The sequence below is a fragment of the Macaca thibetana genome, chromosome 5 (genome assembly GCF_024542745.1).
Source record: "Macaca thibetana thibetana isolate TM-01 chromosome 5, ASM2454274v1, whole genome shotgun sequence".
Classification (NCBI taxonomy): domain Eukaryota; kingdom Metazoa; phylum Chordata; class Mammalia; order Primates; family Cercopithecidae; genus Macaca; species Macaca thibetana.
This window is the reverse complement of record NC_065582.1, coordinates 48,986,568-48,999,795: the sequence shown is the minus strand read 5'-3', so window position 1 is coordinate 48,999,795 and position 13,228 is coordinate 48,986,568. Positions and strand designations below refer to the sequence as shown.

General features: G+C 41.3%; 1 protein-coding gene across 1 annotated transcript; it reads right to left on the bottom strand.

The window, feature by feature from the left end:
- Window positions 1–1,389: 1,389 nt before the first annotated feature.
- UCP1 (uncoupling protein 1) lies at window positions 1,390–11,987 on the bottom strand. The gene is made up of 6 exons (XM_050790255.1): window positions 11,629–11,987; window positions 10,800–10,998; window positions 5,286–5,486; window positions 5,082–5,183; window positions 4,155–4,335; window positions 1,390–1,966 (listed from the first exon to the last, which is right to left on the bottom strand). The coding sequence occupies exons 1-6, from the start codon at window positions 11,752–11,754 to the stop codon at window positions 1,852–1,854; spliced, it is 924 nt and encodes a 307-aa protein (XP_050646212.1). The 5' UTR covers window positions 11,755–11,987; the 3' UTR covers window positions 1,390–1,851.
- Window positions 11,988–13,228: the final 1,241 nt, after the last annotated feature.

Sequence of the window (13,228 nt, the reverse complement as noted above, 5' to 3'; positions counted from 1 at the left end):
ACCAGCCATAACTACAGTTTTAACTGGACAAGAGGATTCTAGTAGCTTTCTCCTGATAAGAGACCGACCACTGTGGACTGGCTCTGGCCCATTTACAGAGATGGTGCATTATGTGCCTTTGTGTCCCTGTTTCACCTTGTCATGTATAGGGCCTAACTGTAATGCATTTAAATGTTAAGTCCCCACCCCAAGGTGTAACACGCATGTTTGTTTAACATGCATGCATCAGGACTGCCTTCATGAATATTCATGATCCATCTGTAGCCTGTTGAATACATATACTTGACCAACCCATTCAACTTAAATTCCTGTCTTACTCTTCCTTCCCTAGAAGTGCCTGCCTCTGGTCTTTGCTGGAGGATATGCTTTCTAACCTGCAGAATGACCACCTTGAAAGCTGTAACCCTTTGTAAGAAATAAAGTCTCCTTTCCAAATGCATGAAGACCCTGTGATTTTTTAGCCATAATAAGCAAAACACTACTGTGTGTTACTAGAGTTTGATCCCTCAGCAGTACTCCATCTGACAGTTAGGGAACTGAGATATTTGTACACCAACTACTACCAGTTATTGGTTAAGGGCTGCACTGGGGCTGTGTTATTTTCCCTGCTCTTCTAGAATGCCACGCACAGGTGAGTAAAGCTGGCTCTGGTGGCCAGAAGACCCTAAAAAGGGCAGGTGCTGACCTGACAATAGGAAGTCAGGTCAGCAAGCACTAAAGAGCAAAATGGTATGTGTAGGACATAGAAGATATCTGCTACAAGACCCTTTTGCAGGTAATGAATGGGGAAGATATGCATGAGGGCAAGGTGAGGATCCTCAATAGTAAATGTAATGTGGAGTTGACTAAAACAGAAGTAGAATGATGTTTGGCAACCTGTAACCTTCCTGGTCGTCCAAGCTGCCAATCCTTGTATTTGGCTTAAAATCAGATGGGCTTTGTCTTAAAAACTTCTTTTTAATATGTTTTACTCTTTCCCTATCTCTTCTACATGCAGTTTGTAGGCATTAAAAAGGTCACTACAGGTGCTAATGATGAATTTGAATTTGGCTTTGCTGAAAGATTCCATGAAGATTCATTTTCATCTCAGTAGGAATCTCAAACTGTTCTTCTGTCTTCCCAGAAGTATCCTCCAGCTCTAAAATTACGTGATGCTAGCACAGGTGCCAGGACTCTAGTTACAATCCTGCTAAAATGAATATAGTGTCTTAGATTAGAAGTTGTTAAAGATATCATCAAATCTGGACTCTAAACATTAAAAATTTATACTAATAACATTCAGAGTAGGTTCATGCCTATGATTCTAAAGACCTGCACTTCCTATTGGGCAGTATTGTATTCTAGGTGAACTTGACTCCTACACCCAGGTATAGATCTCAAAAGACACACTTTAAAAGGTATTAGCAATAGTTTATTGAATATATTAACTGACAACTGTGGTTAATAAAAACTAATATTTTTAATAACTTCATTTTTAAGTATTTATAAATATAAACTGCATTTCACTCAGTTTCTTTTCTACCAGTTGGAATTCTAATTAAAACATGTTAAAGTTCTTCACATTCATTCACACAATTGCACTCCAGAAATGGTCAAATGCAGTAGCTTATCTGCATTACATTTGCCAGGGTATATGCTGAATGTGTTGCTTTCCCCTTTTTAAGACACTGAGAAAAAAAAGTTACATGAAATAGGCATTAGTTTTCCTCTTTTTTATATAGAAAAGTCCAAAATTCTCTACCAAAATTCCTTTATCATTTTAGGTTAAAATAAGTGAACAAGTTTTGTTTGTTTTTATGATCCAGTCAGCAAGATTCCCACTGGTATGTCACATCATTTTCTTGAAGCTGATTATGTGGCACAGTCCATAGTCTGCCTTGACTTTGACAGTTCTCGTTTCAGTTGTTCAAAGCACACAAACATAATGACGTTCCAGGATCCGAGTCGCAAGAAGGAAGGTACCAACCTAGAAAAGTGCATGTCATCGTTCGATTAGTTTGTTTGAGATTCTTTTTTTTTTTTTAATTTTTATTTTTTGAGATGAGGCTTCACCCTGTCACCCAGGCTGGAATGCAGTAGCACAATCATAGCTCACTGCAACCTCGAACTCCTGGGCTTAAGTGATCCCCCCACCTCAACCTCCCGGAGTAACTGGAATGAGAGGCTGCACCACCACACTCAGCCTGAAATTCTTAAAGTGATTATAGCAGGTTATGCTTCTCATTTTGCCACTCCTCAAGTGAAGATGCTTAAAAGTACATATTCTTCATCTTTCTCTCCTCTGCTGAAAATAAATTTTCCTTTAGATGTCCTATATTACTTCAAAACAACACAGCCCTAATGATAACATCTATACAAATCCACAAATATCCTTCACTCCCAAAACATGTCTGCTCTTCTCTGACATGAACTTTTTCAAAAACTCTTTCCTTGTTTGAGGGAAGGGGGAATTTTTGCTTGTTTTGCTTTGCTTTCTGAATGGGAGGTAGGAAACTTAGAAGGGAGAAGGAAGAAGAGAAACCAAAGAAGTATTGAGTAGAGTGAAGAAATCAATGCTGTCTCAATCTTGACAATTCTTGTCCTTACAGAAATTGTTAAATGTTTAAATGGCTTTTATTGTTTAACCTATAAAAAACACCCCTCTGCCCCAATTTTTTTCCTTCAAGTCTCTTAACATGTTTCTCTTCACTTCTCAATGTGGGGTATTTTACTGCCCAAAAAAACCCACAAAATTACATTTCAGTAGCATTAAGTACATACACATTGTGTGTAACCATCACCACTCTCCATCTCTAGAACCTTTTTGTCACCCCAGAAAGAAAGTCTCTATCCATTAAGCAGCTCCCCATTTTTTTCCTACCTCCAGCCCCTTGTAACTTCTATTCTTTCTGTCTCTATGAATTTGACTACTCTAGGTACCTCATTTAAGTGTAATCATACAGTATTTGTCATTTTGTGTCTGGCTTATTTCACTTAGCATAATGTTTTCAAGGTTCATCCATGTAGTATTTCTCCCCCAAAAGATTTTTAAATTTGAAAAAAATAAAATTATTAAATGGTTAATGGTTTAATAACTGGTATATCCATTTTAAGTTAATTTTATAAAGAACTTAATTTGTATTAATGTATCATAAGTACAGATTATGATGAGTTGGAACTTTTTATAAAATGTGTATGATGCATTCATGCTTAATTTATAAGACTTGAGGAATGGCCTTACAGTTTAAAAAGGTAATGGAATTTTATCATTTAACCACTAGTGTAATCCTTGTAGAATATATTGACAGATTACTTAATACTGTATTTTCTTCTCCTTCTTCTTTTTCTTTTTTGAGACAGGGCCTTGCTCTGTCTCCCAGGCTGGAGTGCAATGGCACAATCATAGCTCACTGAAACCTTGAACTCCTAGGCTCAGGAGATTCTCTTGCCTCAGCTTCCCAAGTAGAGGGGACTATCAGTGCGTGCCACCACACTCAGCTAATTTTTCAATTTTTTGTTGAGACAGGGTCTCGCTTTGTTGCCCAGTCTGGGCTCAAGTGATCCTCCTGCCTCCATCTCCCAAAGTGCTGGGATTACAGATATGAGCCACTACGCCAAGCCCATACTATATTTTCTTAGGAAGGTAGTTTCCAATACAACATTGCATTATGGAACTATGTAATCTATTACACAATACTTGTTTCTAGGTGAGTGTAATAATTACCCAAATCACATAATTTTCTGCATCACTTTTCTAGATTGGTGGTGATGTCTTATCTCTAGTTTTACAATTTTAAAACTTGAGTCCATCAAATTAAATCAAATCAAATCTTGTTCTCTCATAGCTCTCTATTATGATTTCCCTCTACTTTATAGCTCTCTTGCCCAGAGAAGGCAAAATACTGTCTACATTTCTAATAGATTGGGACCAATGGAAAAGGCACTGATCTTGAATGAGCCTTTGATCAAAGTTGAGAAAGTTTTAATATAATGACTTTTTACTTTCTGGCACAGTGGAATTGGTGGATTCAAGAAATCTGTGGTAAGGAAAAGTCAATACTAAATATATGAATATACTAAGGCTTGTAAGCTAAATGTCAGTTGTTTGACATAAGAGTGTCCCAAAGCACATAGACAGCCAGAACACATTACAGATACACAAGACCACATCTTACCCCTTGAAAAAAGCCATTGGTCCTTCATTAGTGAACATTTTCATTGCACAGTTGGGCACACTTCTATACTGTCCTGGTGGAGAATTAATAAATCTGGTTTTTACTACATCCACCGGGGAGGACATAGCTGTTGCGCAAAATCCAGCAATAAGAGCCGACACCAAGTGGCAGGGGACGTCATCTAAAATGGATCGGTGAAACAGGTCAACATCAGACTTTTGGGGGCTTGCAATTTAGTTATCTGTCATATCTTTATAAACCTGTTGATAACAGTAGCTCAGTGAAGATGTCTTATAAATAAATAAAATAAAACAAGAAAGGCATTGCACTAGAAAAAGAAGGTAAAGAGTAAATGGCTTAATAGATTGTTAACACTTTAGGAAAATGACCTGTTAGTTTCCTCTGTGCCTTTAAGGCCTGCAATAATGCCTAATATATGAGCATCTAATACTTTTTTACTGAAATAAAGTGCAAGGGAAATTTTAATGTCTCTAGAAATTGTTAGTATATTATTTTTAAGAACCTATCTTATGGAATTACTTTTTGGATGAGACCACTGATAAGCTCCTTGTATAACTAGATCTTTTGGATATAGTGCAGGATGGACTTACCTCCTGAATTCTGCTGTATAAAGAAAAAGATTCTAACAAAAGTCCCCTATATTAGTGTTAAATGAGAATAATGCTGACCTAAGATGAAATTGCCTGTTATTTTTGTTGCAAAATATTTCTGTTGTGGCAAAACTTCTTAAACTTAATATTTTGGTCTTTTCCTGCTTCTCACAAAGGTATATATAGTTCAAAATTACTTATTTTTAAAAAGAGAAAACAATTAAGAGTTAAGGGATTCAGTATAAGGTGGCTGCAGAAGCTCCAAGAGGAAATTCTAAAGGTGCAGACGTGTTTGTTATATGAAATGGGAAGTTACCTGCTAATACGTTGTTTTTCACAAAGGCCTCCTTCATTAGATCATATGTTACCAGCTCTGTACAATTGATGATGACACTTCTCATCAGATTGGGGGTAGTCCCTGGGGAAAAAAAGAAAATGTTTACTAACTCTACTTTATAATAAGTTGATAATTGTATGTATGTGCTTTGGTGGTTCTAAAACCCACTTTGAAGTTAGTTACCTTTCCAAAGACCCGTCAAGCCTTCCGTTGTTGCTACTATTCTGTACGCGTTATAAGTCCCCGTGTAGCGAGGTTTGATACTGTGGAGATGGCTCTGCGCTTGAAGTCTGACTTTCACAACCTCTGTGGGTTGTCCGATGAATACTGCCACTCCTCCAGTCATTAGACCAGCTAAGATCTTGCTTCCTAAACTAGGTGTTGCTATCCAGAGAAAAAAAAAATTATTAAGAAAAAACAATTAAAGACCTAGAATGCATGCATATCTTTTTAATTTTCAGTGGTTCATAGTTGTTTTTTTTTTTTTTTTTTCTGATATGGAGTCTTGCTCTGTTATCTAGGCTAGAGTGCAGGGGTGCAATCTTGGCTCACTGCAAACTCCACCTCCTGGGTTCAAGCAATTCTCCTGCCTCAGCCTCCCAAGTAGCTGGGATTATAGGCATATGCCACCACACCCTGCTAATTTGTGTATTTTTAGTAGAGACAGGGTTTCACTGTATTGGCCAGGCTGGTCTTGAACTCCTGGGACCTCAGGTGATCTGCCTGCCTCGGCCTCCCAAAGTGCTAGGATTACAGGTATGAGCCACCATACCTGGCCCATATTTTTGTATTCTGACAGCTTTTCTACTCCTCTAATGCATGTTCATGTGTTGATCATGTACTAAATGTGTACCAACTCAGAGTAAGGCTAGAAAACGTCAGGTGTCTGAAATTTTTTAAAAATGAAGACTTTCAAGGAACAAGAAAACACAATGCTTATTTTCACAGTGGTCCGATTTTTTCCTGTGTTCAGCTTGGTTCTTTCTTATATTTAGCTCTCTTTTCAGTATTATCCGACTGTGAGGAGGCACCTGTCACCAATGAGGCTTGATCTTTCTCCCATGAAGGATAATGTTAATTATGGGACTTGGTGGCCTTAGAAGAAGCCCAGTGGACAAGCTGCACCAATATGGGCCATCAACTAGTGTTAGGCTACAACATGTGAAGGGAACAAAAATAAGAAGACAGGTGAGAAGAAAGTGATTTTTATCTTAAAATTTTGAAAAATAATAGCTTATGTTGCTCAAGACAGATATCATTAAATACAAATGGTCTTGAAGCCCAATATTCATTTCTATCATTAAGTAAATATAAAATTATGGTTCAGCAACATTTACTCAGCAAAGGCTTTCTCAGTCATTCCAATTCAGTTTCCTAATCTGTCAAACAGGGATAATAACATCTACTTCCTCGAGTTGTGTGAGTTAAATAATACTGAAAAAGAGCTTACACTGTCTAGCACAAAGAAAATCCACAAAACTGGCAGCAATTTTTAAATCACTATCGTGATTGTACTCTTCTCATCATGCTTTAGCAGGAGCTGGGCATATGATTGACAGCTGTCTTTTAATTGGCAATATCGTATGACTACAAATGCCTTCACTTTTAGCTCATATTTGTAATGCATTGCACTACAAAGTATCTTGATGTACTCATCCTATCCTCCAATCTCCAACTTTCAAATCCCTCTCTTCACTTCCCAGTCAAGCTTCCTGGAAAAGAGGCTATGTATTTTTTTTTCAAGAACTAAAAGAAATTTATTTACAAAATATATTGTTTGTCTTTACTTCTCAGACCCATTTCTTCCTCAGTCCCCTACAATATAGCTTATACCCCACTACTCTGCTGAAGATGTTTTTACTAGAAAATCAGTGAGCTTCTATTTGTTATGTACAATGATCACTTTTCAATCCTTTCCACACTCTCTGCTGTCTGACCCTATTGATAGTCCCTGCTGTGACTTCCTGGAATCTAGCCCAGACTTTTCTCCTAAACTCATGTGCCTACTGGACATTACCTGTTGACATGGCCTAAACTAAATTTCTTGTCTTCCCCCTAAGTCGGCTTCTACACATCTTCCCTCAATAAAGGGTATCTTTAACCAGAAACTTGGAAGTCATCTTGTATTTCTACCTGTCCCTTATGCCTTACTTCTATTTGTTCACCAATTCAATTCAATTATACGTTCTCAGTCTTTCTGATTGACATCTCTTTTTCCCTATTGCCAGTGCTTTAGGGCATACCCTGATCATTTCTTGCTTTCTAACTTACCTCTTTCTTACTCCTTTTACATATATACTCTATCTGCTGCCAAAGTGATCTTTTGAAAATGTAAATTGTTTATGCCACTCCGCTGCTTAACATTTTTACAGTGACTTCCCACCAGGGTAAGGATAAAATCTAAACTCCTTAGCATCGCCTGCAAGGCCTTCTGTGATCTGGCTCCTTCCTGTCTCTGTGGCTTCACCCCTCCTTCCTCACCAACATGTCCTCCCTGTGCTATGTTCACTCTACTTCTCACTGAGTCTTTGTACATGACCTTCACTCTACTTGGAAGGTCTTTCTCACCCCTTTACCTGGATCACTCCTGCTGGCCCTTTCAGAATTGATCCGGACATTAACTCTTCAGGAAAATCTCACAGGACCATGCCTCCATGGCTAGGTTAAATAGTTCTGTTTAATATGGCCACCATCTTGTAATTACAGTTAGTCATGTGCTGCATATGTGATGGTGGTCCCATAAGACTAGAACAGAGCTGGAAAATTCCTATCATCTAGTGACATCCCAGGCACCGTAAGGTTGTCATGTAATGCATTACCTTTTCTATTTTTAGGTACACAAACACTTAACTGTTATACAACAATTGCCTATAGTATTCAATACCAACAGTCTGCACAGGTTTGTAGTCTAGGAGCAATAGATTATACCATATACACTAGGTGTGGCTATGCCATCTAAGTTTGTGTAAGTGCTCTCTGTGATGTTCGTACAACAACCAATTTGCCTCCTAACTCATTTCTGAGAATGTATCCCCATCATTAAGGGAAGTAGGACTGTATTGTAATATAGCATGTGTCATGGTGTTGCTGGAAGTCAGGGACCCCAAACGGAGGGACCGGCTGGAACCACAGCAGAGAAACATAAATTGTGAAGATTTCATGGACATTTATCAGTTCCCAAATAATACTCTTATAATTTCTTATGCCTGTCTTACTTTAATCTCTTAATCCTGTTATCTTCATAAGCTGAGGATGTATGTCACCTCAGGACCCTGTGATGATTGTGTTAACCATACAATCTGATTGTGAGACATGTATGTTTGAATAATATGAAATCTGATTGTAAAACGTGTGTTTGAACAATGTGAAATCAGTGCACCTTGAAAAAGAACACAATAACAGCAATTTTAGGGAACAAAGCAAGACAACCATAAGGTCTGACTGCAAAAAGAGCCATATTTTTCTTCTTGCAGAGAGCCTATAAATGGACCTGCAAGTAGGAGAGATAACACTAAATTCTGTTCATAGCAAGGAATATAATATTAAGACCCTAGGAAAAGAATTGCATTACTTGGGGGAGGTCTATAAATGGCCACTCTGGGAGTGTCTGTCCTGTGCAGTTGAGATAAGGACTGAAATATGCCCTAGTCTCCTACAGTACCCTCAGGCTCACTAGGGTGGGGAAAAACCCCACCCTGCACCCTGGTAAATTTGAGGTCAGACCGGTTCTCTGCTCTCGAACCCTGGTGTCTGTTGCTTAAGATGTTTATCAAGACAATACATGCACAGCTGAACATAGACCCTCATCAGTAATTCTAATTTTGCCCTTTGCCTTGTGATCTTTGCTTTGCCCTTTGCCTTGTGCTCTTTATTGGCCTCAGAGGCATGTGATCTTTGTGACCTACTCCCTGTTTGTACACCCTCTCCCCTTTTGAAGTCCTGAAATAAAAACCTCTGGTTTTACGGCTCAGGTGGGCATCACGGACCTACTGATATATATCACCCCTGGTGGCCCAGCTGTAAAATTCCTCTCTTTCTACTCTTTCTCTTTATTTCTCAGACTGGCCGACACTTAGGGAAAATAGAAAGAACCTACGTTGAAATACTGGGGGTGGGTTCCCCCAATATCATGGAATATGGTCATCTATTCACTTCTCCTCACACACCCCTTACTGTCAACTGTAAACTCTGTCCAGAGACACATCTGCCATCTAAATATCTAACATAGTTACTGGCACATGGCAGTTCAATAAAGCCTACTAAATAAACTGAATCTATATAACATAGAACACTGCCAACATATATCCTATTAATTTGGTGCCCAAAGCCTGCAACCATTAACAGAACAGTCAATCTGTAAAGAAAACCACCTGAACGAGCACTTGACCTCCTTTGTGTTTCCTCTCTTGTACATCTATAAATATCAAAATGCAGTTTTGATCTAGTAACATACAGACTTTATCTTCACTTTGAAAGTACTTGTGTGGATAAGTATAATTTACATATTTGTGTAGACAATATTTATAAATTATCCCATAAAGCTACAGTATTGAAGGTTACTCACAGCAGAATTGATGAAATCTACAAGATGGATTTCACTTAATATATTCATTTTGTCATCAGCACATCTTCTCTCCGGCTTGTCTGCTCCACATGAAAGTGCCTCTGATGTTGATTAGCTGTGTGATTTTGTGCATCTGACTTAACTGCCCTGATACTCAGCTAGCAGTTTTTACTCACAGCATTGTTGTGTGTTTGAATGATGGACAGAATCATATGCGAAGTGCAGAAGGCAGTAGAAAACAGGCTTAAGAGCCTGGAGTCCGAGGCCAGACTGCCTGGGTTTGAACCCTGGCTCTGCCCCCTCCCAGCTGTGTGACCTTGGGCAAGTGATGAATTGCTCTGTGTTCAGTTTTCCCAACTGCCAAGGGATAATGATACTACTAGTAGCCTTCCAGTTGTAATGTATCTGAAGCACCTAGAACAGTGTCTCATTCATAGTAAGCCCTCAAATAAATACTAGTTAAAGTGACAGGAATTCTTAGAGTGCACTTGCACTCAGGAAATATGTTTCTTTTTCCTTTTCCCGTAAACAAACGCCCTACAGCATTCGTCCATTTTTTCTGGTCTGGTCTTCCCTGGACCTTATGAGGAACCTCTTAAAAGGAAATATATCTTTTCCTGTCCTTTCAACTCTACTCACCAAGTCTGGCTTTCTTTGCTTCAAACAGAAGGTTTTGAACTTTGTTGCATACCCAAATGATGAGGGAAGCTTGTGGAAACACAGATACTCTGGTCTCTAGCCTGAGGATTCAGACTCAGAGGACCATGGTAGTCCTCATCTGGATTTCTGACAAGCTCCATAGATGTTTCTGATATATTTCCCTGTTTGGAGAACTTTAAGTTAAACATTATTCTGTAGCTCATGCATATTCTCCAGATGGAGATCCAAATTAGGCACAAAACTTCCATGACTGGGTGACTTTTTAAAAGTATAAATCTGCATCTAAAATGTCAATTTTGCGTACTTTTTTCTTTCTATGAACAATGAACTAATATTTGGGGAAGGGAGAGAGTTCAAATATGAATGTTTTCTCGCCAATTTGTTATGAAAACCACTCCTCGATGTGTTACATTTTTTGGAACAGAGCAGAGCCCAAGGTTTTTCTGCCCCTCCCAGGAACGTTCTCGGCTTACTTTCTTTGCCTGCGGTGAGGAACTCCTGGACCGTGTCATAGAGGCCGATCCTGAGAGAGGTGGAGCTGATCTGTCTCTGAAGCCCGGCAGGCAGCCCGCTGTAGAGTTTCATCCGCCCTTCTGTTTTGACCAGAGTGGTGATTGTTCCCAGGACACCTTTATACCTAATAGCACTGGACGTCGGGCGTTCGCCTTGGATCTGGAAATAAGAAAGGTGCAGATCAGAAGGGAGCGAACACTGAGTTCACTCTTAAGCCAAGATTTCCCCCACCGTGTTCCTATTTTCCGTTTCTTTTCTCAGCAACATCCCCCTTCCATCCACCTCCCTCTACGCCGTGTGTGTGTGTGTGTGTGTGTGTGTGTGTGTGTGTGTGTGTGTGTGTGTGTGTGTGTTCGCGAGCACGCAGTTTGGGGGAGGCTGGCTACAATGTCCATTTTAAACATTCGCCTCCCCGTGAACTCTCCAGAACCCCTAGGGCAGTAGGATAGGGCAGAATTAAAGAAAGGAAAAAGCACCTGACTAGTAAACTCAGGAGAGGCCAATATTCTCAGTTCTTAGAATACTAAGTGCACCCTAAATTTGGGGAGAATTTGGTAGTAGTCATGGTCAACCCATCCTCTGTGGCCCTCGTGGTTCTTCAGCTAATCCCAGAAAAAGTTCCAGTTTCCCATCCTAAAGCACCAGCCCTGGGACAAGGCCAGACTGCTTTGGAAGGGCACTTACCCTACCTAGAAACGGTGGTTAACCCAAAGCAGAGAATAAATGGAATGCACTCAACAGCGCCCCCTCTGGCCTGAGAGCCCTCGTCATACCCCTCTGGCTGGCTACCTGGAGCCGGACTTTGGCGGTGTCCAGCGGGAAGGTGATCACGTCCGCTAAGCACGCGGCTATTCCAGCTGAGAAGAGCTGGATCCCCAGGGTCGGGTGCACGTCCGAGGCTGTCAGGCCCCCCATCTTCACTCAGAGACTGGAGATGCAGAGGAAAAGGGTTCCAGCCCCGAAGGTGTGGGAAGTTTCTTTCCCTTGCTCTTCACGCCTGTCTCCCGGGCAGCAAAACCCGCTTTCTGTTTTTTGAACCCCCGACCGGGCAGCTGAGGTGCAGAGGCGGCGGCTCCAGACAAAGCGCGGCGTCGGGGGCCGAGTCCCCGCGTCCCCTCCTCCCCACCCTAGCGCCAGCAGGACCCTCTGCGCCCCGGTCTTCCGCTGGGACTTATATAGCTGGGCCGCTCCGGGGCTGGGCCGCGCGAGGTCTCAGAAGACCCGGGCGTGGGACCTGGCGGGGGCGTGTCCGGAAGCACTGGCTCCCTCCCATTCCCATCCTCGCCCGGCGCCTCGGGAGCCCCGCTTCTCTCCCCAAAAGTCCTAGGCCGGTCCCTGGTTGTCTGCGCCCGGCACTCCGCGCGTGGGAGGGAGGGCGCACCGCGGCGGTCAGCACCCGCGCCCCCGGCACGTGCCTCACCTTCTGTCACCCTTTGCTGCGCACCTTCGGCTGGGGCTTTCGGAAACCAGCACGATACCGGAGACCTTGGTAAAATGTCCTGCCAAGCTGGAGCTCTCCCAGGAGGAAGAGCTAGGCACTCTCCCATTCCTCCGACTCCTCAGACATCTTGCAGGCACCTTGCAGCCTTCTCTGCTTCCCCTTCCTCTGCTTTAAACTTCTCATCCTCCTTCCTCTGGATTCCTTCTCTTCCCACTACCAATTTCAGACTTGGAAGAATCCCACACAGGAACCAAGAGCACTCTGAACTTGTCAAAGAAAGCGTTTCATCACTTTTTGAGAGAAGATGTCAAACGAGGCAGTAGACACACTCGAAAGCAAATAGTACATTGCTAAAGCATATACAAAATGAGATACCGCTTGTTCCTTCTACTTACATTTCTTAGAGGGTGCAGTGGAAAGGACAGGGCAGGTTGCTTGGCTCCTGGTGCAGCTCTCCAGCTTACCAACTCTGTGAACCTGGGAAAGTCATGTGTACTCCAGCTTTTATTTTCAGCAGTGTGAAATGTGGTTCCAGAGCTAGCCCGGGTCTGAAATCTTCCTGCTAACTTACCTATAATGATGTAATGTGTGTTGGTTGTGTGGCCTTTCCTAGTTCAATCGTTGTGCACATTTTATTTTCAATGTTTATTCTTGTGAAAACTTAAAAAAATTTTTTTTAAAAAACAGTGGGAAATAATAGGAAACAGGAGAAAGAGGGAAATGGGCAAGGTCAGGTCCCAGCTTCCAGAATCTCTCAGATGAGCCAAAGATCCATTTGATATTACCAGAATCCACATCCAGCTATCTAGGGCTCAGGTGCTCAACCCTGACTTAAGCCCCCCAAAAGAGTCAGTGGAAGTCAGAGTCATCTCCTCCAGGAGCAGCAGAAATAAGACATGAATAAAGAATAATCTCCAATCCCTCTCTAAGTAAAGGTTGTGTACTGTG